Genomic DNA, 27,737 nt, shown 5'->3' with positions numbered 1-27,737 from the left:
GTCAGATTATTAGCTATAATTATAAAGCAGCTGCACATTACCGAAACACTATTCTCCAAATTATATTGTAATGTAGTATAATAAAAAATTGACTGCCATAAAGACAAATGATTCCTTAAAACATTTAATGATGGAGTCCATAGGAAAGGAACACTGACATTACTACATTTCCAGTCATAGTTATCAGAAGAACACATCAGATGAAACGCTTGCTTCTAAATTTTTACCAAAAGCATCATAAAAAGCTATTTCTGAGTTCAATTCATAAAAATAATCCCTTATAAAAACAGAGTTTAAGAGGGTTAATAGTGACTTTTCTTTGTTATTGAGGGTTCTTGTAAGAGGGAGCAGAACATTTTAATCTTTTTGTAATACTCTCTAATGCTTTCAGACTCTTTTACTCACACATTTTCCAATATTTCCTCTCCCTCAGAGTCTTTTATAAAAGAAGAATCCACCAAATAACTTGACCTTCACTTCCCCTCACATGCTGTACCACATTACTCCAGTCATTTTTCTGCTTATATCAAACGAAGCTGCCCCTGTAAGACTCCTTTTACCTGAACCCTTTATACACACACACAAAACATGCTGTAAAAATGAGAATCTAAATCATAAAAGTTTCCTATAAGTTCTGAATGGTCACTGTACATCCAAAGAAGCTCACCCACAGTAAATACAGCCACATATGAACCATTATATTGTATCCTGGACCAAACATGACATCCGAGTAAAGCCTGTTCTTGGCCAGGAAACAGGTGGCTTGTTAGAGCGCCACTATAATGTCAGTATGGCCTAATCTAGATACATCTTGGATACAATATCATCATATAGTCGCAACAACTCTTTTACATTATTCACATCAGGCACACATGCACCTCACCCTGGTCTGTTCATCAAGAATGTTTTTGTCCGTTTGTCTGATTTTGAGATGACAGTAAATTGGTTGGAAAAGGGGCTTGAAAATCTTGCCTAGGGCACCAAACTAGCTCAGGTCGTCTTTGCATTAAAATGGGGTCGTTTTTGTTTACTGATAAAAGCAGGTAATAGTATGGTTTGTGCTGCGGCTGATAGACAAGCAAAGACATTGTGCATGGCACCTCTGGCAAAAGAAAGAAAAAATGCATGTATGTGTACGTGAAGTATTTAAAAAAAGGCACCAAGTCCACTGAACCGAGGGAAGAGTCGAGTAGCTCGTTTCTTTTTGGACTCTGCCTCCTTCAGCCACATTTTCTTCCTCTTGGAGTCCGTGTGTCCTTGAAAATGAGACATAAAGAAATAATTAAAATCAACAAAGGCATCTATTTATAGGCTTTATAAGCAATGCTTGTTGATTGTGACTCAATGTTATCACCCTTATCAATATCAATAAATAATATATTTGAGATTTATAAATGATATAAAAGTAGTTTTATTTTTACTTGAGGTTATAAAAAAGTCGTAACAATGAAAAGTATTTGATATACATAATGTTTAAGACATGTAACATTTTAGTATTTCCTATTCAAACCACATGATGTCATCAGTAATAATAAACATGAACATTACTTCATTACTTCATGTGTCCATTATGATCATTTAGTTGTCATGGTGATTTAAGGCAACATGTTCACATCTATGTCTCATTCTCCTAATAAAAGGATGAAGATTCATTTTGGAAGATTTTTTGCAAGGAGTTTAACTTTTTTTTTTTTTAGATAAACACTAAACTGTTGTGAAAAAAAATTGTAGCAATGATTTTCTACAGCTGGAAACCTTCGCAATGATTAGAAATCATTAAAATGTCTTCTTCAAGGCATAGATATGTGAAGGTAAATATTTAGTCCAGCTGTGGTGGAAACAGTGCAGCATGTTGTGTGTTGTTCTACTTTTACCAGAACAGAGGATCCCTGTTGCTGCAGGAACTGAAACGTTTCCCTGCTTTACATTTTCAGTTTCATAATGCACCAAATGTTTCCAGTGGGTGATGGATCCAGACTGCAGGCAGACCAGTACTGCAACTGTAAACTTCTGATATGGCACAGTGCTATGTGTAGTAAATGATTATGCATTGTTCACTGAAATAAACAAAGCTTATTCGGAGGGAAACATGTTATTCTCAAAAACCTGTTGAGCTTGAATGGTTTCTTCACCAATGCTAATGGAGCCTAACTTCTCCATGTACACACACACATACTGGCTTTTGGACTGTGTGCTGATCACAAGAGAGTTTCTAGAACTTGTAAGAGTGTTTTGTGTCAATGTAGAGTTGCTTTGTCATGTTTCAGCAATGTGTTCAATTTCAGAACTTTGCAAAGGTGTTTTCACGTTGCACATGTAAGTTTGCATTAAGGATTGTAAAAATGTGTCACAAATTGTCCAGTTGTTTTGTTTTGTTTAAATGTAAAGTTATTATGCCCATGTCAGCATTGTATTTTTGTTTTGCAAATGTAAACATGGTTTCTATCATGTAAATATGGATCAAGACAATGTAAAAGTGTTGCAGTGGATGTAGACATGTGGTGTTAAAATATAAAAGTGTTTCACTCAATATGATTTTGTTTTGCACTTCCGGGCTACCATGCTGGACTTGTGTAGTGGTTTTTTTTTCTTATGTTGCAGATGAATATTGTGCCAATGGTTTGTTTCCTTTTTTTTTTCTTTTTTCCCCATTAGAGGCATTACGGTATCTGTCTTTTATAAGTGAAGAAATTAACATTTTGTAGGTTTTATTTTACATTATCCGTTCTTAAAAGTTTTTCTATATGAGTGAATTGAGGTTCCAATGTTGCTCTTTTTTTAGCAGATGAATGCAATGCAAGAAGAAAATAAACCCAACAAAAGCTTTTCTCCTTTTTTTTTTTTTTGTAGCAGACCTACAAGTGTTTATAAATGATTAATCACTCATCATTAAAGATATTATATTCTGCTTGTTAACTTTATCCTCTGACTTGTCAGAACTTGATGCTGATTTTGCTCTGAGTTCCAGAAAGCGGCACTTGTTAAAAGCTCTCTGAGGAGCAATATTAGAGTAGTTTGTGTCATTATCTCAGAGAGGGAATCAGGCTCTTTGTTTGCATCTCAGCAGGAACTATGCTCTGAAATTAAAGGTCCCCTCCTTAACTAACGAAGCCTCCATTATAAAAACATTCAGCGGCTGTGTGTTGCAGATAATTGCTCAGCTTTTGTGTCTGACTTCCTGACCCCCTGAAGGAAAACAGGGGGCGGACTCTGACCTCGAGTCGTTACCATGACGTAGAACAGAGCAGCCTAATGAACATCTCTGTCCTGGCTGTTTACATCTGCCAATCAAACATGCCACTCTACTTCATCATGCTTTGTGTGGCCATCAGACACAAAAGCAGACAATTAGCTACGCTCATTAAGACTCTTTAAAGTAGAGTTGTGTGTGCTGGTAATTAATCAGCTCTGCTGTGTCGGGTGGGCGGACCTCTCGTTAGTCCCAGGCTCTGAGAGCCTTGTTCCTCCTCTTCCTCTAAGGGGTTTTGGGTGGAGTTCCTCAGGTAGCGCTGGTGTAGGCCAAAGCCAGGGAGAGCATTCTGTCTGCAGCGTCGAAACTCCTCCTCCAAAGGGTCTTGGGCTGCAATGTCTGTGGGTGTGAGCAGAGCAGAGTGGGAATGAATCACACCTAAGCTTCTTGCTGTCTGGATGGATTGCCTGAGGTGTTCAATATTAAAACTTTTTTTTTTTCCAAAGCAACCTCTGAATTTCATCCTTTCTGACAAGGGATGTGTGTTGCAAAAAAAAAAAGGGAAAGCATATTGCCTTCTGATGCCCTTGGCTGTGTGAATACAATCAAACAGGAGAAAATAGATACACACATCCATTACAGCAACTTGAGCATGAGTCCAGAAGATATATTGATGTAAACCAGCAAAAAAAACAACAAAAATGATATAAAACAATTCCCTAAGGATACAAAAATCCCTCCCCCCACCGCCGCCACCACCATCTTTTAAACGCCATCCATATATTTCATTCATATTTCATCTGCCTGACTTTATTGTGATTAGTCATGTAAATAAAATGAGATTTGGTTATTCTTTTCTCTAGGTAATTTACATTTATATTGAATTAGTAGCAGGCAGGGAACGGGGTCGGGGTCGGGGTTGGGGGGGGGGGGGGGGGGGGGGGGGTTATTATGCTGGGAGATTACAGGCAGATCTCATCGCCATTGTGTTGTGTAATTAAGGCAGCGGAGAGTAGAAGAAAGGAGGCCAGATGCTCGCTGTGTTGAAACTGGTCCCATTTTGAGGAGGATCTGCAGCAGCATCTCTAAAATCTCCTACACAGCGTCTGACGGTCCAGACTCCAACCCGTCACAAGTCAGCATAGACATTTAGTGATGTCATTACTACATCTGTGTGAGCATTTCAGCATTTAAACAAAACTACAACAAACAAGCCATGTAAGAGTTCATGTTTTCTTATTGACTTAATCAACTTATATGTACATTTATGGTGTAAATCATTGGCCAAAAGAATCATAGTAACAGAGCTTAAAATGCCTTCAGTAATATGTGCAAATGAATACATTGCTCTTATAGTTATGTGTGTCTAGCCAACCTATATTTATGTAGCAATGGGGATGTTACCTGATGCACTGAGAAGTACCTCGCTCTATTACTCTAATATATTAATGTATAAATACTTGCCAATATTGCTGTCTCTAACTTTTTTCTCCTTTTTTCCGCAGGTCTTCGTGAATAAGTGCAAATGTACATGTTGATCTGTCTTTCCTGTCGTCTCCACCCCAACCAGTCGAGGCAGATGGCTGCCCTCCCTGAGCCGGGTTCTGCCGGAGGTTTTCTTCCTGTTAAAGGGGAGTTTTTTCCTTCCCACTGTCGCCACATGCATGCTCAGGATGGGGGATTGGATCGAAGTCATGACTCGATGCAATCAGTTGGTTTCTATTATAGGATATGTATGAATTGGCTTGAAATGATTTGTATGTTGATTTGTGTATGTAAAGTGCCCTGTGACAACATTGTTGTGAAGTGGCGCTATACAAATAAAGCTGAAGTGAATTGAATTGAACGGATACAGTTAAACATAAATGTGTCTGCAGCTTTTTTTTTCATTTTGTTTTAATGAACGATGGCTTCTACATCAGCGGTCACCAACTCCGATCCTCGAGCGCTACCATCCTACAGGTTTGAGTGTTTCCCTGCGCAGCCTATCTGACCCAAATCAATGGCTCATTCACAGGCAGGCACAGAAGATGACAACAAGTCATTTGAGAACCTTTTCATTTGAATCAAGTGTGTTGTACCAGGGAAACCTACAGGATGGTGGTTCTCGAGGACCGCAGTTGGTGACCCCCTGATCTACACAGCGGTGAGACATGAATGCTGCCAAAGATTTTCAGAATTTCATTAAGTTATCAACAAATTTTGCTTGCATAAACTCCAAAGGTGCTAAGAAGAAAGTCAATGTCAGAACGCTGGTGTGGTTTGTTGAAAATACACAAGACGTATGAAGTGTTTTAGCCTGATTTGCAGGAATCTGAAGTCATTTGTTTGACACTATGACTGAAAGAAGGCACACCAGTTTAAAGATAAGTTACATGCTTTGAGTTACATATTTTATGTTGGAAAAGCACTTCATAAATAAAGTTTGATTTGATTTGATTAATGAACAGGTTAAAACAACAAAAGCAGAACTCTTAAAAAAAAAAAATGGCAGGCATGATGAAAAGCAATCCCTACACAATAAAGCGCAGTGGAGGTTTCATCAAGCTTTGGGGCTTCTTTACTGCTTTTTGATGTGGATGCATTGAATTTATCAAAGAAGAAATGTAGAGAAGAGATGTAATTATCAGACTAACAAGGCATTTTATAGCTTTTTTTTTTTTTTTTTTTGCTGTTTTAGCTATTGAAACACATACATTTGCAACATAAATTCTGGCTGCCAAGCATGTGCCAAGGAGAAAGGGCAGCTACTGATTAACTATAACAACTTTAGGTATGTAACATTCTCCAGAATAAGTAAGCATATAGGTTAAAATTAGAGAACTGATGAGAAAGAAGAACAATCTTGCTACAGCTACTGATACACTGTTGGTTCATAGTTTCAGTCATATTTAGTCACTGAATATTAGTCTACATATAAATGAAAGTATTTCATTAATTAACAGCTTTAATTAGCTCAGCAGAAACAAAGCAGAGCCATTTTCCAGCACATTTGGTTGGAAATCAAAGGAGTTTCATCTGGCTATCACCGCTCAACAACAGAGAAGAACATTTTTAAAAGTGTTTTTTCTAACAGGTTAGTGTTGAGTCCTGAATCGACCTTGTCCAAATAACATTTGAAAAGAAGTGAAAGTGCAACTGCAGAAAGCATTTTTGCAGAATTGGAGAAGCTTGTCTCAGTGAAACAGACAAAAAACCTCCATCAGATGAGCATAAGAAGTTTCTAAAGGACCAAAAGAAAAATGTAAAAGTTTTTTCAGCTGCATTTTGGTTTCATGTGCCAATAATTGTGTTCAGGTCTGAATTTTAGATTCTGTGCTTTAATATTGAGGGATTCTATTAATTCCAAGCAGCTCTGTATATTTTAGAGGGGGTTCATTTGATTTGTTCAAGTGGTGCTCAAGGGTTTTGGGACCATCAAAGACAACTGCCTGATCTCAGGCTCAGGTCTTAACCCAGACAATGGCATTGCTGGATTTCACTCTCTTTGAAAAGGCATCTTATTCCTGCAGGTCATCCGTTTTGACCCAAGTCCAAATCCTTTGTCACAAATTCTTTTCTGTTGTGTTAAGGTTGAAATTGACTGAATAGTTTTCACAGAATGTTTATTTTCTTGCTTTCTCACTAAAAATGTTGAAACTTTATAGGGACGCATGTATGCTGTTTTGGTCCAAAACCTGGCTTCCTTATTTCAGTACGTACAAATCAGATTGTTAAATTGAAAAACCTTTTAAAAAAAACACAGTGTTAACCCTGTAAGGAGATGCCGAATCTCAGTGGACCACCAGAAATGCAGGACAATTGGTGGTTATGCTGTGAAGGGTGCAGAAAGGGAAAATCCTAACCTACATTTGTTTTGTGATCCCGTCAGGTGAAGTTAGACGGCCGGATTTAGCCTAAATGTTTGTGACTTCAAGGTTGCATGCTTCCTTCAGTTTCCTTTACCCCTGATGATTAGTATCTATAGAGTCCGCTTACCTGGGTTTTAGGATGCCTGTTAATATTCATCAACAGAAAATTAATTTAAAAGACAATATTAAAGATCAATAATAATAATGAGAACTTTTAATGTTCATAAAGGTTATTTTATGGCTCAAGAACTTCATTTAAAAAGCAAACCACAGTTGAGGTTCTAAATGCTTTCATTTACAGCTATTATCATGAGAGTCCCTGCCATTCATCTCTGGGCTACACAGTGTGACTAGAATTAGACTGAAATACAAACACTAACACACACATTAATACACAGACACATGAAAACTAAGTGTGACAGACAAATACAGCCTCACAAATAGCAGGGTGAAGCTTCAGTTGTCAACTAAGGAGGCCTAATATAAATTGGTGGTCAGAAGACAAACCCCATATGACAACTACAAGCAGATTATTTTCAACAGTCCATCTTCCTGAGGTTTAGGACATCTGGTGTCACGCTTATGTGACTGTATTGCTGAGCACAGGTGGACACAATCCTTCTGCAGACATGCCCAAATACACCGGAAGCTTATCTTTGCCATCGCTCATAAAGTGATCAGTGGCTTCGGGCTGGGGGGTAGTTTTGTGCTAAGCTGTCAAGCACATGGTTTTTCAAGCGGGGGTGGGGGGTTTTGAACCGGACAGTGCTTTTAGCCAACAGGAAGCCATCAGTCATAGCATGTGAAAACTGACAGCAAATCACACTCTTGTGTCATCTGGTAAAAGATGGATAGAGGAAAAGAGTTGCAAAGTTGCAAAAGTTGCAAGACTTTATTTCCAGCATCTTGTAAAGTGCAGCCTCTTCTATGGCTGAAGAAAGGATGTGCCCATTGTCACAATTAACAAATGCTTTCATTTCAATAGGCTTATTTGATTAGCTCATTTTCAGTTTCCTTGCTGGAAAATGTCTACATAGCTACCATACGTCACTCCATTTAGTCAAATAAGGCCTCAGATTTGGTGATTGCTCACCAGAAATGGGCTTTCAGTCTGCCTTTTATGCTTTTTTTAATACACAAACACTGCCATCTAGTGGCCATTTTGAAGTTAAACTTTAAACTTAAATATCAGGTGAAAAACAGCATAACTACTGTTTATAAACAGATTGCATTAAGCAAACAATACACAATAATAATAATAATAATAATGATGATTTTTGTGAATTTGAACCCATATAAATGTGACGCACGTATTTAGTCATATTTACAACTTACAATATACAACTTAACCCCTCACCCCAAAACGGTTTGTTCAGCATCAGTTTTGCATCCTTTCTCTACTCTGAAGCGTAGCTAGTAAAAGCCAATCTTTTGACTCTTGCTCACCTCCTCCGATAATTCAATTCAGATTTATTTGTGCCATATTTATAGCGACAATTCACAATAAATGTCATCTCAGGACATTTTATAGAAACATCAGTTCAAGCCAATTCATAATAGATAACCTAGCTAAGAGATAACAAAAGATCACATCAAATATTAAAGCATAAAAGACAAACTGAAAGCCCACTTCCAGGGGAATGATCCCCAAATCTGAGATCCTATTTGGATAAATTGAGTGAAATATGGTAGTTATGAATGTTCTCTTGCAAGTCTTTGCTGAATCAGCCTTTGTGAGCTTCAAACAGCCCATGTGCCGATATCCAGGTTACTGGTGTTTGATGAGCTATAAAGCAAAGCACATCTGTAAGATGACCCACTAGCTGGAGAAAAAAGGGTTTTAAGTGTGGTTTCTCACCTTTGGATATTGCAGAGCAACTATGGCTATGTTCTATAATAGCCATCAAAACTAGTAAGAAGCACAGAGGTGGTCAGTATTACTTTAGTAACTCATGGTGCAGATTCCCAAGGCTTCAGAACTTCCTAAAAAATAATCAAGTTTTTAGGTTTTCCAGAGCTTAAGAATAATATAATGGTAGTTTTTGACAGGCCAGTACGTCAGGAAACGTGGGGTGGAGGTCAGAACAACACCCCGGCAGTAGGACTGCTATCTACTGCTTTGTGCAAGAAAGGACAGGAGAAGCACTATCAGAACCATATAAAATTACCTCCAGCATGTCATGTATGTACATGTTTCTGCTCAAATTGTCAGACTCCATAAGGGTGGTATGAGGACCCAACATCTTCAGGTGGGTCATCATGCCTTGTTCCATCAATAACGTAGCACCAGACTGTCCAGATTGAGTGGTGCACTGATTTGGGCCTGGGAGAAGATCCCTCAGGAGGATTAATCATCTCTTCAGGAACATAATATGTAGGGACTGCATACAAGCACATGGAGGCAGCACTAACTACTTAACGTCATCTTGAATTGTCTTGAGGAAATTCCACAGACGTTGGGTGAGCTTGTGATCTGATTTTTCTGCTTTTATTTGAATGCAATTTTTATTCCATCACATTTCACTATAAAAGTTTTTTATTGTCATTTGGGATATTTAATTTATTTCACTTCAGTTTCTATTCCAGAGGTGTCCACCTCCAGCTCCAGAGGGCCACAATTTTTCTATGTATCCCTGCGCAGACACATTTGACTCAAGTCAATGAGTGATTGTGCAGAACTTCTTATGCAGTTAGATTCATTTGAGTGAGATGTACGTCGAAAACCAGCAGGACAGCGGCCCTTTGGACACCCCAGGTCTCTACAAATAGACGTTTTTCTATTACTGAGCGTTTACTTTAACTTTAAACCTTCTTGGTTTTGAGCAAATATCACGTCTATTAAAAATTGACCACAAGAGGGAGCTATAGTATCACAAATAATTTGTAATTCATTCAGTTGCGTCTACGAGTTCTTTTTTTTTTTTTCCTTTCTCTTTTTTTTTTAAGAATTTTATTGAGTTTCTTTGGATGGTTCTTTTAAATACAAATTACAAAAGCGTTCAGCCTGAACACATAGGATGAAGATTTTTCTGAAGGTTTTGTGGGGAATACAGACAGGACTGCAGTGTCACCTAGCAACAGGACTGCGCAAGCGCAAAGACAGCTTCTTCAGTCAGCGACTGTCGTGTCGAAAGAGAAATTGAAAGAGGGAAAGAGCAGCTGACCAGGAGAGAAAACGTAGCCTTCACAAAGCCGAGCCACTATCACAGTAAACTGATTTGATAGCTCCCAGGTTTATAAACAGCCAAATATCAGCGTTTGTTGAAGAAAGCGCCACATGTTAGCCAGACTCTGAAGGCCTCGCCCCGCTTCAGTTCGTGTCTGCAAAACACGCTGTGGTGCCTGTGTAAAGAAACTAGCCTTGAGCACATTCCTCACGAAAACACTCTTTTGTGGTTATCTGAGCCAGCTGCAGTCGCAGCCTCTACTCACTCTTAGCAAACACACTCGCATTTAAATCACCACCATGAAAAGGAACTGTCTAATATCAGAAACATGTTTTACCAGACAATGTTTTCATCCTGAGTGCAGCAGTGTCTGCAAAGCTCAGGTTGTTCGAGGACAAACTAGGTGCATTATCAGCACTTTTACAGCCTTATAAAAGTGTGCACATCGGAGGTGTGTTTTAGGAAAAGGTATACAAGTAAGGGCACAGGAATCCTCAAACTGGGCGTTGTTTCATTTTCTTCTGATTTGTAAAGGCAAAGCACACCTAACAGGTTTAAAAAAAAAAAAAAAAAAAAAACGGGTTTGAAGCAACGTTTGAAGACACGTATGTCTTTACTGTGAACCAAGGGTTTATCTTACCTCTTAAATGATGAAAAGGATGGTCTTTCTGAATACACACATGCACGTATATTTCCAGTGTACTGATCTATATCTGACCAAGCCCTGAGGTGAGTCAATGACACATTAGTAAGTTAAGACACTGCACACGGTGAGCCGTTTGATGGACAGAAGTGTACAAAAGAGGCAGCCAATGTGGTTCACTTTATTGCAGGTGTGTAAAGCAGATATCGATCATGATCAGGCATAAGCAGACACTTCACACGTCCTGAAAGAGTGAGATGGTTCAAAGCCACTCAAGCAAAAAGAAACACACAAACACTCACTGGGTGACTGCGGTGGTATTACCACTAAGTACCACAAACTGAACTTTATTGAACAAATCTGAACTGTTTAAAAACAAAAACTCTTCTGTATGCATCTACAAACAGCGGAAGGTGCCGTCATCTAGTTTCACAGTATGAACTGCTGATTATCACTTTAGTAAAACTAGAACACTGCACCTTTCAACAGCAGTCATGCAAAAACAAATCAATCACACTGTGGTGTTCCAAATAAATAAATCTAAAAGAAAATGCAAGTTGTCTTAATTAATTTATTAATAATCTATGTCATTTTTATTACACTCGCATGAACAATAGCCAACATGTTAGAGAGGTGAAGTTTATGTTAAAGAAATTAGGGTGAGTTGGGTTAAGCTTCTCATTCACTTGTTAAATCGGTAAAATGAAAGGAGCAAAAATGTCAAGCGCAAGTCAAATGTACACCATATTGTTTTCCTGGTACAACATAGAACAATATACACCCCAAAGGGAAAAAAAATGTATATATATATATATATATATATATATATATATATATATATATATATATATATATATATATATATACATACACACACAGCACATACTCAACTTTGTGCATATAGCAGAAAAGTACAATTCAGTTATTGTAGAGAACAAAAACATAAACCCAGATAGCTGCCCCCCCTCAAAATAAAAAGAATAAATACAAATATAGAAAAACTGAGAAACTGTCTCTCGCCTCCTTTGCTGCTAAACTAATAAGAAAAAATGTTCAATGCAGGCATTTATTCAGATGAGGAAAACTTTGTTGGTCAACTGCTGCGGTAAGATAATTACTTGTTATCCAGTCTTAGTGGCTGCTCCTTACCATTAACTGTAAGTGATTTTAACTGACCATCCTCCACCACTTCTACCCGCTCCTGGCCGTTCTCCACAATCCTGTTCACACAGAGAAAAAATGCTCCTTCAATATCAAGAAATGAGAATGGTTAAGGAATTATTACAAAAACTGCTAAGTTAAACACTTGGGTACCGTTTTGTGGTAATTTTTCTGCCGTTGACAATCTTGGTGGAGGTTGAAACAGATCTGAAGTTACCCATGCCACCTCCACCTCCACCAAAAGAAGAAGAAGAGAAGGAAGAAAATCCTCCTCCACCCATGTCTCCAAATGAGCTAAAGCCTAAAAAACAGAAAACATTTGACGGTTATATAAGTATATTTGTCAAAACTAACATCCAGAAAATGTGAAGTTGTTTGATGAAAGAACAGACCTGAATCAAACCCTGAGAAACCAGACCCAAATCCCGGAAAGCCACCAAAACCAAAGGACCCACCAATCCTGCTCTGGCTTGCACCTCTGTGACGACCGTAACCACCTCCGAAAAAGTCATCTGAGGGATCAGCTGTGAAGGAATCAAAAGAATCATGCGCCAATGAGCAATGCCGCTATTCAGCTACGCACCATTCATGTCACATTTTCACTTGATTGTAGTCAGGAAATATCTATTCTTTAGCTTCTTAATGATCTGATTTGTTCCCCTGAAACGTTTGTGGATTTGATGTTGTTTAAGTTGGATTGTTTGTTTTGTTTTTTCTTATATTTTTTAATTTGCTGAAAACCTTTGCTGATTCTTAGAAATCATGACACAGTATTTGCTAATTTGTGTAACATTCATACACCTAAAAACTTGAGAGCGTCATTTGAAAGCCCAGTGGAACTGCCACTAATTGGGCTCAATCTGGGTCACCCCAGCAGGATGATGCTGGATCACTGGCACCATTTGCTAAAAGAAAACTCTTCATTCAACCTTGAACGCACTGAGGCTGAAGCGAGAAAGCTTTGCTTGGTCCCTCTGATGCGAAGCTTAAAATAAGTGTTCCTGTGTGTTTGTCCATTTATGAAAGATGATCCGAGAAGACAGAAAGATGACTTCTGGAAGAATGAGGACTGGAAGTGGTGAGGGTTGTTGAAACTTTTGGACTCTGCCTCAATTCTTGATTTATGCACTGTGAACCAAGCTAGGGGGAAAAACACTACAGTATAATTTAAGAAAGAAGAAAAGGCCCTTCTGCAGATGTGATCCAACACAACTTTTTACGACTTGTTAAATGCAAAGTCTGGAGATCAGAATGCAAAGTTTGCTGCATTAGAAAGAAAGTTCCAACAATGCCACAAAGTTTAAAAAAAAACAAAAAAAAAACTCTGTAACCACAGAAATCTGAACCAGACATACAGTAGCTTGTTTAAATCTAAATGCTACAAGTCCAGTTAAAGGAGCTCTTCTGTTTGCTGCATTTCTGCAGTGCATCTAAGTGTAGAGAAGAGTCAGCTGACATCTCCTCTCGCTCTGTTTCTTCACATGTTCATTCAGGAGTAAGTGTGCTGTTCTTGGCAGACGTCGCCGTGCGAGTCTGTATTTGTCTCAACAGCATGCTGCTCTCGCTTCACCCCCTCCACCCCCCCGGTCTGCTGGACGCTTTAATGTGGCTGAATGACAGATCCATCGGACCAGCTGCTGCTCACTGAGACAAGCTGCTGAACAGTCAGTGCTGGAGGCTGGATGGGAGGTTAACACATCTGAACCCGTCTTTCTGGTTGCCATCTTGAAGGGTGATTGAGAAAGCCAAAATTGCTCTTGAAGTCACTTAAAAGTTGATATGAACTTGATATATCCAGCTGCAATTATTCAATTATTCAAGCATTATGAAGATTGCCTTGGGTCAAAATAGCAGCTGAACTTTGGTCTCCTGCTCAGTGCTGTGGACAGCTTTATGGTTAACTTGTTATGCTATGGTCACTATTTACTGAGGAGAGTAAACAGCAACAGCTGTGTTGCACAAACTGATCTTAAGCATCTAAATACAACAGTAACATGTCAGTATCAAGAAGGAAGTTTATAAAATAGTCTTCGCACTTGAAAACTTGAATCTCACCACATATTCCAAACATTCTGATCTAGAGCGCACACATTTGACATTATTACATCTGCTTTTGTTTTAATACAGAAGCTATTTTTGAAAGCATTCCAGTTGAGTGATGTAGACGCTCCAATCCATCTTGTGCCTGTGTCTGAACTCCTTATTTAGAGCTACGCAAAGTGAACTACACACGCCTCCCATCAGCCTTTCGCTGAACCCGGACACCTAGAACAGTCATCAACGGCATTTTACTTGGTTATATTTAACACAATTACTTACAAATAAACTGTCTGATGCCATATATAACCGATTTCCACCAATATGTGGTTAACACTGTCTCAGCATTTATATCAGTGAAGGTGCAGGAAGGAATAAAAGGGAAAGTAGAGGAGAATCTTTAAACGTGTACACCATACACAGTTCCACCAGAGCCACTGATGTGAGTGAATGACAGATAATTTAGTGCTTTTCTTAGTCTATAAAAGGACTTAATCAAAATCAACACAATCTCCTAGTTAGTAGGGAGTAAAATGAGCTCATTTTTACCCATTTATACATCAACTACTTTCATCTTTGTTAATGATATATAAATTTTTTCAAGTAATTTACATCAACATTTCATACAAGGTCAGGTGTATACGGTCGATGGAGTACCTGTCAATTTTAATTAACAACTTTTAATGATATAACTTAAAAAGGCTTATATCCTGTTTAAGTGAGGCAACATATTGAAGCTTAAGTTGACAAAACACCCTGCAGACAAGCAGCGTTTCCATTCATGTGACCTCAGACCACCTCCTGAAGGGAACAGTGCTGAGTGTGTTGCAGATGCTCATCACAGCGCTTTCAGGGATTAGTGCTCAGGTTTTTTCCTGGGTCGAACGCACCAGCATTTATATTTTTACACCACAGGAATTACTGGCTAATGGGGAAACTAATTGGGAAATGGAAACACAACAATAACAAAAAAAAACAAAACTGTACATTGCATGAAACTGGGCTGTCTGTTCGTTTTACTCTTTCTGATGAAATTTAAAAGTTAGTAATAGCTACACCCCTCTTAAGCAACCCCTCCACCATTCTTCCATGAAAAAAACAAGTCCTATTAGTGCATGTGAGTGCACAGACAGGAATAAGATGGACATACCAAAAAGATCTGCAAATGGATCTCTGCCACCGAAGAATTCCCTGAAAACGTCTTCAGGATTGCGGAATGTGAAGCTGCTGCTGCCGAAGGGATCATAGTGTCCTCCTGCAGAGCAGTGAAGAAAAACAGAGCATGTAAAACTCCATTCCTGCTCATCAAGACAAAACACTGCAAACAAGCATCATTTACAGTTATAATGATGCCAGTCAAACAACAAAAACACACCCTGACAAAACCTCTAACAAAATCATGCTGCTAATAAGCAAGACTATTATTTATTCCTATTTGTTAAAATACAAACTAATTTTTATTAAGAATTTCCTTGCAGACAACAACAGATATGAAGTTATTCTGAAAATCAATGCCTTACCGCCTCCTCCACCTCCTGAGAGGCCTTCTTTGCCGTACCGGTCATAAATATTCCTTTTGTTTTCTGAAAGAGAAACGCAAGAACATCAGAAATACTAAACACAAGTTTCCATACTGAAGAATTTTTATTAAGACTCAAATAGTCCCTATTCATTTTCATACAAAATCATTTAGTATTAATTATTGTGTTATTAAACACTTTCATTCTGACTGTCTTCAAAGTTAAAAAAAAAAAAAAAAAAAGAACTATTACAAAATATCCAACATTCAAACTCAAGTTATAAATTACAGAAAAGAAAAAAATATCATTACCAACATATTCAGCAGAAACACAAAGTATCTTATTCCTCCTTTTTTTTTTTTTTTTTTTTTTTTAAACTATCATTAAAAACACAGGACACAGTTTATGCAAAATCTTATGCAAACTCAGTTCTGATATTTTGACCGTGACAGTAAAACCGTGACTTAATTCAATATATTAAAAAATATATCATATAAAAACCATTATATTATTCAACAGTAATGAGAATGTCAGCCTGGACAAACTGCACCTAAAATAAGATGCTTCACCTCAAAAACAAAAATAAGACGAATTCAACCATGCAATATTTTTGTGTCATAACAAAAGAGATAAGTTCATTCTAACTGAACCAGTCTGACACAGAGCCATGCAAATTCCTACAATTGTTAACATCGGTATCTTGTGACTATTTGGTTAAAAAAAATAAATAAATAAATAACAGTGACTCAGTCAGCACTACAGACTTCCACTGTATTTTCTCAGCTATGTCTGAATTCCAGACACTATCACATTTTTACCATTAGACTCATGGACTGAATGACTAGAATGACTGTGCTGAGTTTCTCTTAACCATTTAGTCATCGTAGAACCAGGCAATATATTGAATACACTTGACATGGGATTTTCTTCGTAGTTTATCTTCTCTCACTCATGGCAGAGGGACACTTCCCCACTCCCATGCGAACATGGGCGGTGTTGTTTCAGGAGGAAACAGTGACATGGAGAATGCAGAAAGCCAGCAAACAAGCTGGTTATGAGCTTGAAAAGATGGAAGCTGAATGCAAGACGTCCTTTTTAAGCACTAATACATCTCAGGAATGATGATGACGACGCTAATTGTTCAGCTGTGCATATTTCCTGATAGACATGGAATTCTTCGTATGCACCAGAGCAGGAAAACTCCTGCCTCTCCTTCTCCTCTTCCTGTTATTATAAAATAAGAGCTGATCTTAAACCAGATGTCTTTGTTTTACCAGTGGTTGACATGACAATTTCCATGTGCTCTCTGCTGCTCTACTTGTGTCTTTTTGTGTATGATCATGTTCAATTCAACATCTACAGTGTTTTAGACAAGATTTTAAAACATCAGGACATACATCATGTATCAGGATAAGGGCAAAAAATATTGTGATATCAGTTATAAGCCATGTCACCCAGTCCGAAGACATAGGGCAATCAAATATGTGTAAGAAATAAATCAAAGTTTATTTCTGAATTCCAGTGTACACTTGTGACAAATGATGTTCACAAATATCGAAGTGACAACAACAATTAAAAGCAAGCCTAAGAGCCCGAATAACCTATAGCAGTCAGTGCCCACAAAATCTTCACTCCATTTACAATTAACATGGCCAGGTTTCACTAGATCATTTTAAACGCTTGCTTGGTAATGCATTAAAGTGGCTTAGAGAAGCGAGTGGGAAGAAGATCAATTACTTTCAAAGTGGAACCTGAAGTACTATTTATATTTTTAGACCACCGTCTGACACATTAAGCATCACTGTGCTCAATTCATTACAAAAGAAAAACCATTAAGTACAGAAGTGGAATGATCACAGCACAAAACAGCTCACTAAATATTAAAATAGAGTAATATATTGAACATATTCACTTCTACATTAACATGCTGCAACAGAATTCAGCAAAAAATAAGCTTAAAGAAACTGATTTAAACTAGTTTTGACTCAAGAAACCCCACCTGCATCAGATTTGTGATACAGTCTAATATCATTATTATTTCTAACAACTAATTTCCTTACAGCTGTTGTGCAATATTAGCATAAAAAAAGAGGCATCCTTGTTAAGCCACTGCTGTTATCATACAGCATAAACAAACAGTGACACCACATTGTGAAGATGGAAATTTACGTTTTTCAATTTTGTAAAAAATTTCTCATTCTCTAACAATTTATTAAATGATTTATCAAGAAAAAGTCAAATTAAAAATTCCTGAAAGTACTGTTCACACATTTTTCCTATAATATAAATGTACGGTGCTGTAACCGCAAAACACATCTGTTCAATTATGTAATTTAATGGGATCAATCTTTTTTGTGACAAATGAAATTAAAAAGTAAAAAATGTGTTGTATTTGAGGTGGTAATAGTCGCAAAAAGGGTACGTATAAAAAAAAAAAAAAAAAATCATTTCTCACTGTAAAGTAAATCTTACCATCTGAAAGCACTTCATAGGCCTCTGACAGCTCTTTGAACCTTTTCTCTGCCTCCTCCTTGTTGTCTGGGTTTTTGTCTGGATGCCATTTTAATGCCAATTTTCTGTAACTGGGACACAAATACAAGAGTTAAAATGGGCAAAAGCCCAATATATGCAAACTGTCTCCCTACACAGCTTGATGGATGGAATTAAGTAACTATGTGACACATGTAATTGGTTAGGTGGCAAGTGGTTATTTGGGAGAGTGGAAATAATGACAACACACACATGCACACAATTCTATACATACAGTCCTTCTCCCCACCCATGCAGAAATGACAAAGACAGCCTCATCTGCATTGACAAGCAGCGTAGGCCTCTAACAGCAGCTTACGCTGCATCAGCTGTTTGTTTCTAAGACCAGCAGCAAACACACAAACTGCGAACAAGCCAAGGGACGGAAATTCAGACAGAAAAAAGGCTTCAAACAATCCAGGGATTCGTTCACTGACTGCGCGACAGTGAATAGTCTTTGTAGTCGACATCTTTGTTACAATCAGTGACATTATCTTGCTGCCTACAGCATGATTGCTGGTCAGAGGCCAAACCAGCTAAACAATGCTGCATAGTTGAAAACCGGGTACCTTAGTGGAATTTTGCAGTCGGCTTGTTAGCTCTCCGTGAGAGCAGAATTTTCTGAGCCTTCGTTGCTTGGGCTGAACCATTTTAAGATCAGTATTACAACTTGTTTTTGTGGAAATAATTTAATATCCATTACATTTAATCAACAAATTGGACAATGAGCCTTCTCTGTCATCTGCTAAATCCAGTACATTAAAAACATTCACTCACAGATTGACATCAAATTAAAATATTTGCCTGACGTGATGCTTTATGAAAATGTTATTTTCACTTAAACTCTGCATGGTAGGAAAATAATGTCATAAAAAATCATAGTAATCCTATCCAACAACAAATCACAGGCTTGCAGGACAATTAACTGACTGATAAAACGCTGTAGCCAGGGACCGCAAACTCAAAGCTTTTATCATCTCTGTGCTGGATTCTGGGTAAATCTGATATTCTTAAGATGGGCTGATCTAATCAGCAGCAATCAGAGTAGTTTTCTGTAGAGTCTACAATATAGACTCTACATTGCTTAGCAATTTACCACTTCACTCAAAAATAAACACCCCTGCCTCCATAAAAAAGAAAAAAGGGGAAAAAAAAAAGGACAAATCTATTTTTCAGCTGGCTTATTCTGTCATCGACATTTGACATAATTTTTCTTAATGAAAATGTTTGTTTGGGAGAAACAGGTGAGGAAATGTTAAGTTAGAACCCCCTTTTCAGAAGCTGACTGAGTCATAATGGGTGAGTGAGGGGGGAAGGTATTTGACTGCAGAAAGGTTACAGCAAGAAGAGTGGAAACTTTCTGCATTGCATTCTGTCCCACACTCTCTCTCTCTCCTTGTGTCAGTTTATAAAGCTCCAGGGGGATATTATTAACTTATTGCACCCCATGAGTGGCCGACATTTAACAGCTACAGCAGGAGAAAAATAGAGCAGAAAAACCTCAAGGGCACTTACGCTTTTTTGATGTCCTCTTGCGTTGCATTTTTCTGGACTCCTAATATCTGGTAGTATTCCACCATGGCTCTGTCTGTGTGTGCTTGCTTGCAGGTGCCGTTTTATGCGTTGGGGTCTTCTGGGTTGACTCTGTGGGAATAAAGTTTTGTTAGACTTGCGGTCATCAAACCAACATGCCCTAACAAAGTGCAACTAAGCATAGTCATGTGTGGCCAGCATGACACCTTCTTTCCAGACCAGTAGGGTACACTTCAAAAGGGGAGGAAGGGGACATTGGCAGGGAAAAGGGTGGGAATACCCAACACTTTGGCGATGTACTGAAATAGCAATGCTGGAAAGAGGACAGCTAAGCTAAGACAAGCCTAGCTGAATTGCGCAATAACATAGATGATACATCAGCCTGAGGCTGTCTGAGAATATGAAAAATATTTTTCTTTTCTTTTTTGGAAGTTAACAACAAAGGCAGAAAGTTGATTTTAAAAGCATGTACTAATGAAACTGCTTTAAAAAATTTTTAAAAAAAGACAAGACACAACAAGCTTGACACAGCATGTAAGAAGATATAACAGTTGTTTCAATTTGCAACACTTCTACATAAATATATAACGACACAAACAAGCTGAAAATTGACTGTGTGGGTAAAAGCATACATGTAGAAGTTATTGTCTTACATGGAAATGAGGCAATGGAAAGAATTAAGGATCATATAATGTTAGTGAGGTGTTCCATTTTAAAGACAACTCTCCAAAACATCTCTGCAAGGTAAGCTATATTTTAGTATTCCTGGCTGTTTGAAGTAAACAAAAACTATTTCAAGTTCAATAATCTTAATAGACCTAAACCCTCATGGCTGCTGTTTAAAATTTCCTCGTTCACAACATGCACATTTGCCGTGCCATATTTACCTAATGAATATCAAACTGAGATGACACGAGTATGTCAATCATGCTCCTTTATTGGATTTTGAGAGGTTTACAGCATGAATGATAAATACAGAAATAGAGATAGACATAAAGATAATCTATATGGCCATTGACCATGTTTAATTCACCTTATTAGTGTTCACAGTCAGCTGAAACTGAAACAGCAGCCAGACACTGATTTTAACATCCCATGAAATAAGCATCAGGTGGCAAAGGCTCATTTTTCCAGTGACAGCAGCAATCTAATTCAATGAGCATATTTACCACCTACAATGATATTTTTGCTTTCTGTATGCCACATTTAAAGCTTGCTACATACTTTGCAAGAAGCAGGTACTTTTTTTTCTTGTTTTTGAGGCCATGAGAAGAAAAGGATGTAATTTTGTTCTTGAGGACGTGGTTGTAAACAATTCCTATCACATCGGGCTGGCAGAACTTTCTTCTCAAGGGGCTCCAAGAAGTACCGTATGACTGGTCAGACATTTGAAGTGGTTGTGGTTAAGAAAGGTGTAGATGCATTACTGATAAATTTTGGTGGTGGATGGTGGACAGTTTTAATAAAACAACTTATCAGGGTGGTGTGAAAGTAAACATTTATGCAACATGCAGCATTTAAAAGAAGCTACACGCATAACCTGCCCATTTGCAGACAAAGATTCTTGTTAAATATGAAATAACCAGGTTCATTGCAAATAAAATCCCTGCATGGCCACCTGCAGGAATCGCCTCCCCGTTGCAAACGAAGCTTCTCGTGGAGTATGAATTGAACAGAAAAAAAAATGGAGTATGTATATAACAAGTTTAGCAGCTGTAACATTCAAACTTATTCAACCATTGTTCAAAACCAATGCATTAATCTCTTCAATAATCTCTTCATTTTTGGGCATCTTATGAATATTTAAAGTGTACAGTAAATCCATACTATTTGAAGTAATGGGAGAAAATATTTTAGAAGATACTTTTAAGATTTCTTATCTCAGTATTGAGTTTTCTTTGCAAAGTCAAATTTATTCATAAAGCAAATTAAAAATACTTCCATTGACCAAACTGCCTCACGTAAAAATTTAAATAAAACAGATTAAAACAATAAATAGATAAAAACATCAATATAATGTATTTCATTCTGAATTAAAACTCAAGAAATAATCCCTGAATTAAATCCAGTACAAGATTACCTAAAAATATTATCAACTCATCCAGTCAGGCGGTATCCCAATCTGGATTTCACATTACATAAAAGAGGTGGAGAAAACAAAAGTAATTTCGAATCCAGACCATTATCTGACATGAATGGATCCACTGCAAAGCGTGGAAGAAAGAAGCAACATATGATGGAGATAAACCCAAACTAATTCTGTTTTCTATGACTAACACAAAAATCTGTTATCCCAGTTCTTTCAGAAATCCAACATACTACCACAACTGATGGATTTACATTAAATCCAGATTTCATTCCTTTTCTTAACTTATTGAAAATCAGCTTGATAAAAACTTGCTTTCCAAAGAAAGATAAAAGTTAAAATATCAAAACATATCTTCAAATAAGATTCTCTCTTAGCAATTATACTCTAAACATAAACAAACCAGAGAGCAAAACATGAGTGCACAGTGTCCTGTTTGTTAGCTATTTATAACCTGTGCCCTTTGCGGTTAGATTGTGCTTGTGTTATGTGGGGGCCAGATGATGTTCGGCACATGGCAGTGCCATTGAGTTTTTCTTGATTGGAACGCAGTACTGATGCTTCTTTCAGATGCCCGTGTCAGGCAGTGAGGTCAAATCTCCCTTGGACATTTTAAATATCCCCCGCCTCCTTCTTTGCTCATTATCCTGTTTACTTATTTAACTTAATGACTATAATACCAATCATTCTACTCCGTATCCAATTATACTTTACATATAGGGACATGAAGCAGAGTGCAATTGTTTTTCTCTGAATTTTCTTTAAAAATTTAAGTCCATGCCCTTTAAAATGTGTCTCCTTTTACCCCCCTCACTTTATCCATTACTGACCCACTTTAACATCACTGGTTCCCTGCAGCAGTTGATTTAATGGACAACAGTGACCACTAAAGAGTTAGTTCATGGTTCTGCATACTTTATTTATTTTGTGCACTTGTGACAGATTGTGACATGACAATCATAGAGGATCATACTGACTAAATAGCTTTTATGTACATTAAACCATATTGTAACATTATTTTAACTGCAACATGTCCTGCCACCAACCCTAACCACTTTATTTTAAAATGACTTTATACTTTTGACTTAGAAATTTTCCTACAAAAATTTTCAGAGAACTGTCCAGTGAATATGGAAATGTCGTTTGATGTAGAATAACTGAGAAATGAAAAGTTCATATGAAATGTATGCAGTTCTACACACAAGTATAAAAAATAAAACCTTTCCACAGCTGCTTAATCTGCACTGAGTGATGAGATCAAGGCCCAAGTGACAAGTTGCTTCTCCTGTGTTTACAGGAACAAGCTGAGGATGTTTGAATATTTGTTGATGATTTAAATCTGTTTGACAAGTCCACTGAGAGCAACTTTCCCAGTTCAGGGGTCTGCACAGACAGAAGATCATACAGAGAAGTTAACAGGTTGGTCTGATCTCAGTGGTCCTATTTTTTTCAAGTAGTAGCAACAGTATGGGAAACTACACAAGCAGACACTTCCAGGAAAATTGAGCAGCAAGAGATTACAACATCTTTTCAAATTTCTCATTTTTTTCAGCTGTACTGCACTGGCATGCCAAATGAGAAGGTGTACTATTATGTAACACTTGAGAGATTCAAAACTTCACAACAGTGAATGACCCAAAAAAAAAAGGAGTGAAACCAAAAAAAAAAAAAAAAAGGACAATTTAATGTAGTACCAAAAGTATTTAGACTTTTGTATGATTCTGTTCTATGCAGATTGGTATCCAGAGTTTCTATGGTATGATGGGTTGTGTCAGCTAATCATAGTGTGTGATTAAGTCAAAATCTTGTGTAAATTCCATGACCGTGTGTCAATACTGATAAAACTTCCTGCACATCATTATCCGGTCCAGCCTGATATTTCTGAATACTAGGATCTAACAACACACGGATCTACATGTCAATTAAATAATCCAATATTATTGCCCAAATCTGGAATCTTGAATGAGGAAAAACATGCAATGAAAATCCTGGTAATCAATTAATATCACAGCACCTTGAATCTTAATTAAATCAAATGGCAAGGTACCTAAGATGACACATCTTTATAAATATGACTGTTTTCCATTTGAATGTCTCCGCAAGCTCAGGAATAAATATATTTTGATATTTTAGCTGTTGTCTGTTATTTTATATGAACGACACCGTGTTAAATCAGCATGTGATATTGTCTCATATTGATTTACATGGATTTGTTGAGATGCTTGTAAACAAACCTGGGGCTTTTACCACAGACAGATACAATCTTGATAGTTAATGAACTAAGTTTTACTTCAAAATCATCATAAACTGACATTTGTGTGCACAAACGTTTTAAAAGGCTGTTTTCAAACTAATATCTGAGTGGGAAAACACGAGAGAAAAAAAACAAAAGATCTCTAACACTAGATTAAAGAATAAAAAGATAAAACTCAAATTACAGTATGCCAAAATACATTAAAAACAATAAATCTGTTTCATATCAAACTCAAACCTGTGTGTCTCCACATCATCTGTGTATTAGCAGCTAATCAAGGTAAGAACATGTTTTAACGTTTTCCATTTACTCAAGAACTCCCAAGTTAATTATCTGCTGAACAGCTCATGGTTTTATGAGATGACTGAGATCTCTGATTAGACTTATGCGTTTCAGTTTTGTTCTTAAGAAAGAAATGCTTGCATTAACTCAATAGTTACAACACATTAAATTAAATCTCTTTTGTTTTGGCAGCCAAATGACAGGAATAAAATAAGCCAGCTACAGGAGATTTGTCAGTGCTCAAGAACATTACCACTTCAAATGTGACATTTAACACAAGCTCAAAAGAAAAAAAAAAGCAGGCTAAGAGCAGCCACGGCCTGAAGTACATCAAAGGAGACTGAACAGGGTAACAGGTAACAGCTAAACAAAACACAATGACAAATCTGTTGACTACCTAAAATTATTCCTTGTAATAATTGTTCCTGCTTAAAACCTTAAAGTGTTTTCATTATCTTAGGTACATTAGATGGATTTTTCTCAATTCTCTCTATAAAGTTTTTACAGAAGGGTGCTCACGCAAACATATCACAAAAACGTTCAGTTGCTAATTAATAGATAGCAGTGCATAAGCCAATGTGAGACAAGACTGATTTGGAAGAGCTTTAAAGTAGATCTGGGTGATATGACCTCAAATCGATATTACGATAACCTGAACAGGCTACCTCGATTACAATAAAGTAGCAATTATTTCAGTATCATTTTATTTTTAGCCCCCATGACTAACTGAAACTTTTTGTTGTAAATATTTTTTAAAAGAAGAGCAGATATTGATTGTAAGTGAAAAGAAACAGTACAAATACATAAGGTCATATTATATATTGTATCCATCCAATCATCTTCTGCCGCTTATCCGGGGTCGGGTCGCGGGGGCAGCAGCCTAAGCCTGGAAGCCCAGACTTCCCTCTCCCCAGCCACATTTGCCAATTCTGCGGGGGGGATCCCAAGGGGCTCCCAGGCCAGCCGAGAGATATAATCCCTCCACTGTGTCTTGGGTCTTCCCCGGGGTCTCCACCCAGACGAATGTGCCTGGAACACCTCACCAGGGAGGCGTCCAGGAGGCATCCTGACCTGATGCCAGAGCCACCTCAACTGGTTCCTCTCAATGCAGAGGAGCGGCGGCTCTTCTCCGAGCCCCTCCCGGATGACCGAGCTCCTCACCCTTTCTCTAAGGGAGAGCCCGGCCACCCTGCGGAGGAAACTCATTTCAGCCGACTGTATACGAGATCTTGTGCTTTCGGTCACTGCCCACAGCTCATGACCATAGGTGAGGGTAGGAACGTAGATCGATTGGTCAATCGAGAGCTTTGCCTTCTGACACTCCATCCTTACCTCACTCGTAAATAAGACACTGAGATATTTAAACTCCTCCACTTGAGACAGGACCTGACTCCCAACCCGGACAGGGCAATCCACCCTATTCTGGCCGAGGACCATGGTCTCAGATTTGGAGGTGCTGATCCTCCTCTCAGCCGCTTCACACTCGACTGAGAATCGCTCAAGCGAGAGCTGGAGATCATGGCCAGATGAAGCCAGCAAGACCACATCATCCGCAAAAAGCAGAGACCCAATCCTGAGGCCACTAAGCCAGATCCCCTCAACACCTCAGCTGCGCCTAGGAATTCTGTCTATATTTATATATATATATATATATATATATATATATATATATATATATATATATATATATTTACATACATATACACACACACACACACACACACTTTGTGAACTTTTGCTATTGCTGCATTTGTTTTAGCTGCTGTTTGCTATTCAACAAATTCTTGACTGTGTACTCAGGACATGACCAATCTCCATCCCCTGATCCCCCTGCTGACCTTGCACCAGCAAATTCTGGCTTTTTTTTTTTTTTTTAATTCGGCAGTGAGTAGAGTTATGCAAAAAGTTCTTCTTGCACTTCAAATTTCATCTGCAAATCTGAATGTTTACTTTTATAATTCCTTTCGTCTTTGTGCCATCCTGATCTTCTGGGAGTTTTGTGGAGTTATAAAGATGACAAATAATCTAATTAATTCAGTTATTTATATAAAAAAAAATAAAAAAAATAAAAAAAAAAATCAAACACTATAACACTGGAAAAAGTCATTAGTTATGAATGATGATCATTACTTTTTAAATAAATCAAGTTTTCATTTTCTCCAATAAAATGTCACAAGACACTAAAACAATTTATTAAAACATTTCCCAATACATTGAAATGAGAAAGTACAAATAAAAAGGTCAAGATTTTGAACGTTAAAAAAAATGTTTAAGGCTTGTTTAAATGCTTGGAAAGTAGTAATATCTGACAGATATCTGTGATGTACTAAAAAAATTTGAAGAAAAAGTTACCAGTTTATTTTTGTCTGTAATGTCTTCTTAAATGATAGTATTCCCTCGTTTAAGCACTTTAACCTAGTGACTATTATACAGCGTTTCTTAGTGAAATGTATGTCAAGTACAATTAATTAGCTAGTAAATTAACACATTAGGTTAGTGCTATATAACGCAAGAATATGATTAACTTTATATATAAACTAGCTCTTTCCTCTAAAGCCTTGGGAACCAAAACTGTCATCCAATATATAAATAAACAAGCAAACAAACCAACAATATTTTCCTTAAGTTCTTGAGCTAAACCGGAAAAGTACCCAGATTTTCTGTAAACATCGCCATAAGTATCATTTCCAGAAGCCACAAGCAACAGGCCAATCAAACACCTGAAATGATTAGATAACGTGTGAAAGCAGCCAATCATATCGAAAGAAACTTCCAGAAAGTCTTAAAGCTGAACGCCGCAGTTTTAAGCAAAAATAACTTGGAAGCACAACTAATCAGTCAAATAATGGCGTTGCGTCAGAGGGGGAAATCACGAACAAAAAAATAAATGTTCTCGTAACTCACGTCTAGTAACCGAATGGATGTTTTAACTAACTGACATTAGCGCCCAAAAGAACATTTAGCAATGTCAATCTTAATCGTGTGTTAGCAATAAACACTAAACCTTTTATAAATCCAAGCTAACGTAGCTAACTGTAGCAAAGTTATTCACATTAAGTTTACAGCTACAGCCAACAGTACCAAAATGTCCCTTTAGCTTAACATTAGCATGTACCCTTTGAAAAAGAAAATATTTTTCGTAAGTGGCGCTAAAATATCTAATAGGGACTTAAAATGCGTTTATATATGAGACAAATAACACCAGCGATAGCAGCAGGCATTTCACAGCAGCATCCCCGCGTGCACTCGGACCTATGCGGCAGGAGATTCCTGCGTCGCTTTGTAAGCAATCTGAGACCGTGTTTTCGTACATTGTGTTAAAATCTCCTCTCAAACCAAGAGTACTTACCCTACGCAAATAAATATCTGCTCCGAATGGCCTCCCTGTTGTTACTCTCTACCCTTATCTCAGGATGGGAAACCTTAGTAGCAGCTGGTGGTGACTGGTTACTGATGGTGGTGTAGCTACTGATATGTGGCCCAC

General features: G+C 37.6%; 1 protein-coding gene across 1 annotated transcript; it reads right to left on the bottom strand.

Annotated features, from left to right (window-relative positions):
- Window positions 1–108: 108 nt before the first annotated feature.
- On the bottom strand, window positions 109–27,737 carry dnajb6b (DnaJ heat shock protein family (Hsp40) member B6b). Its single transcript, XM_079259645.1, has 10 exons — window positions 27,603–27,737; window positions 19,614–19,742; window positions 18,042–18,151; window positions 15,570–15,632; window positions 15,200–15,304; window positions 12,405–12,536; window positions 12,166–12,313; window positions 12,001–12,071; window positions 3,431–3,589; window positions 109–1,256 (listed from the first exon to the last, which is right to left on the bottom strand). The coding sequence occupies exons 2-10, from the start codon at window positions 19,676–19,678 to the stop codon at window positions 1,147–1,149; spliced, it is 963 nt and encodes a 320-aa protein (XP_079115771.1). The 5' UTR covers window positions 19,679–19,742; window positions 27,603–27,737; the 3' UTR covers window positions 109–1,146.

This window comes from Telmatherina bonti (assembly GCF_933228915.1).
Source record: "Telmatherina bonti genome assembly, chromosome: 20".
Lineage (NCBI taxonomy): Eukaryota > Metazoa > Chordata > Actinopteri > Atheriniformes > Telmatherinidae > Telmatherina > Telmatherina bonti.
This window is presented reverse-complemented; position numbering and strand designations above follow the sequence as displayed.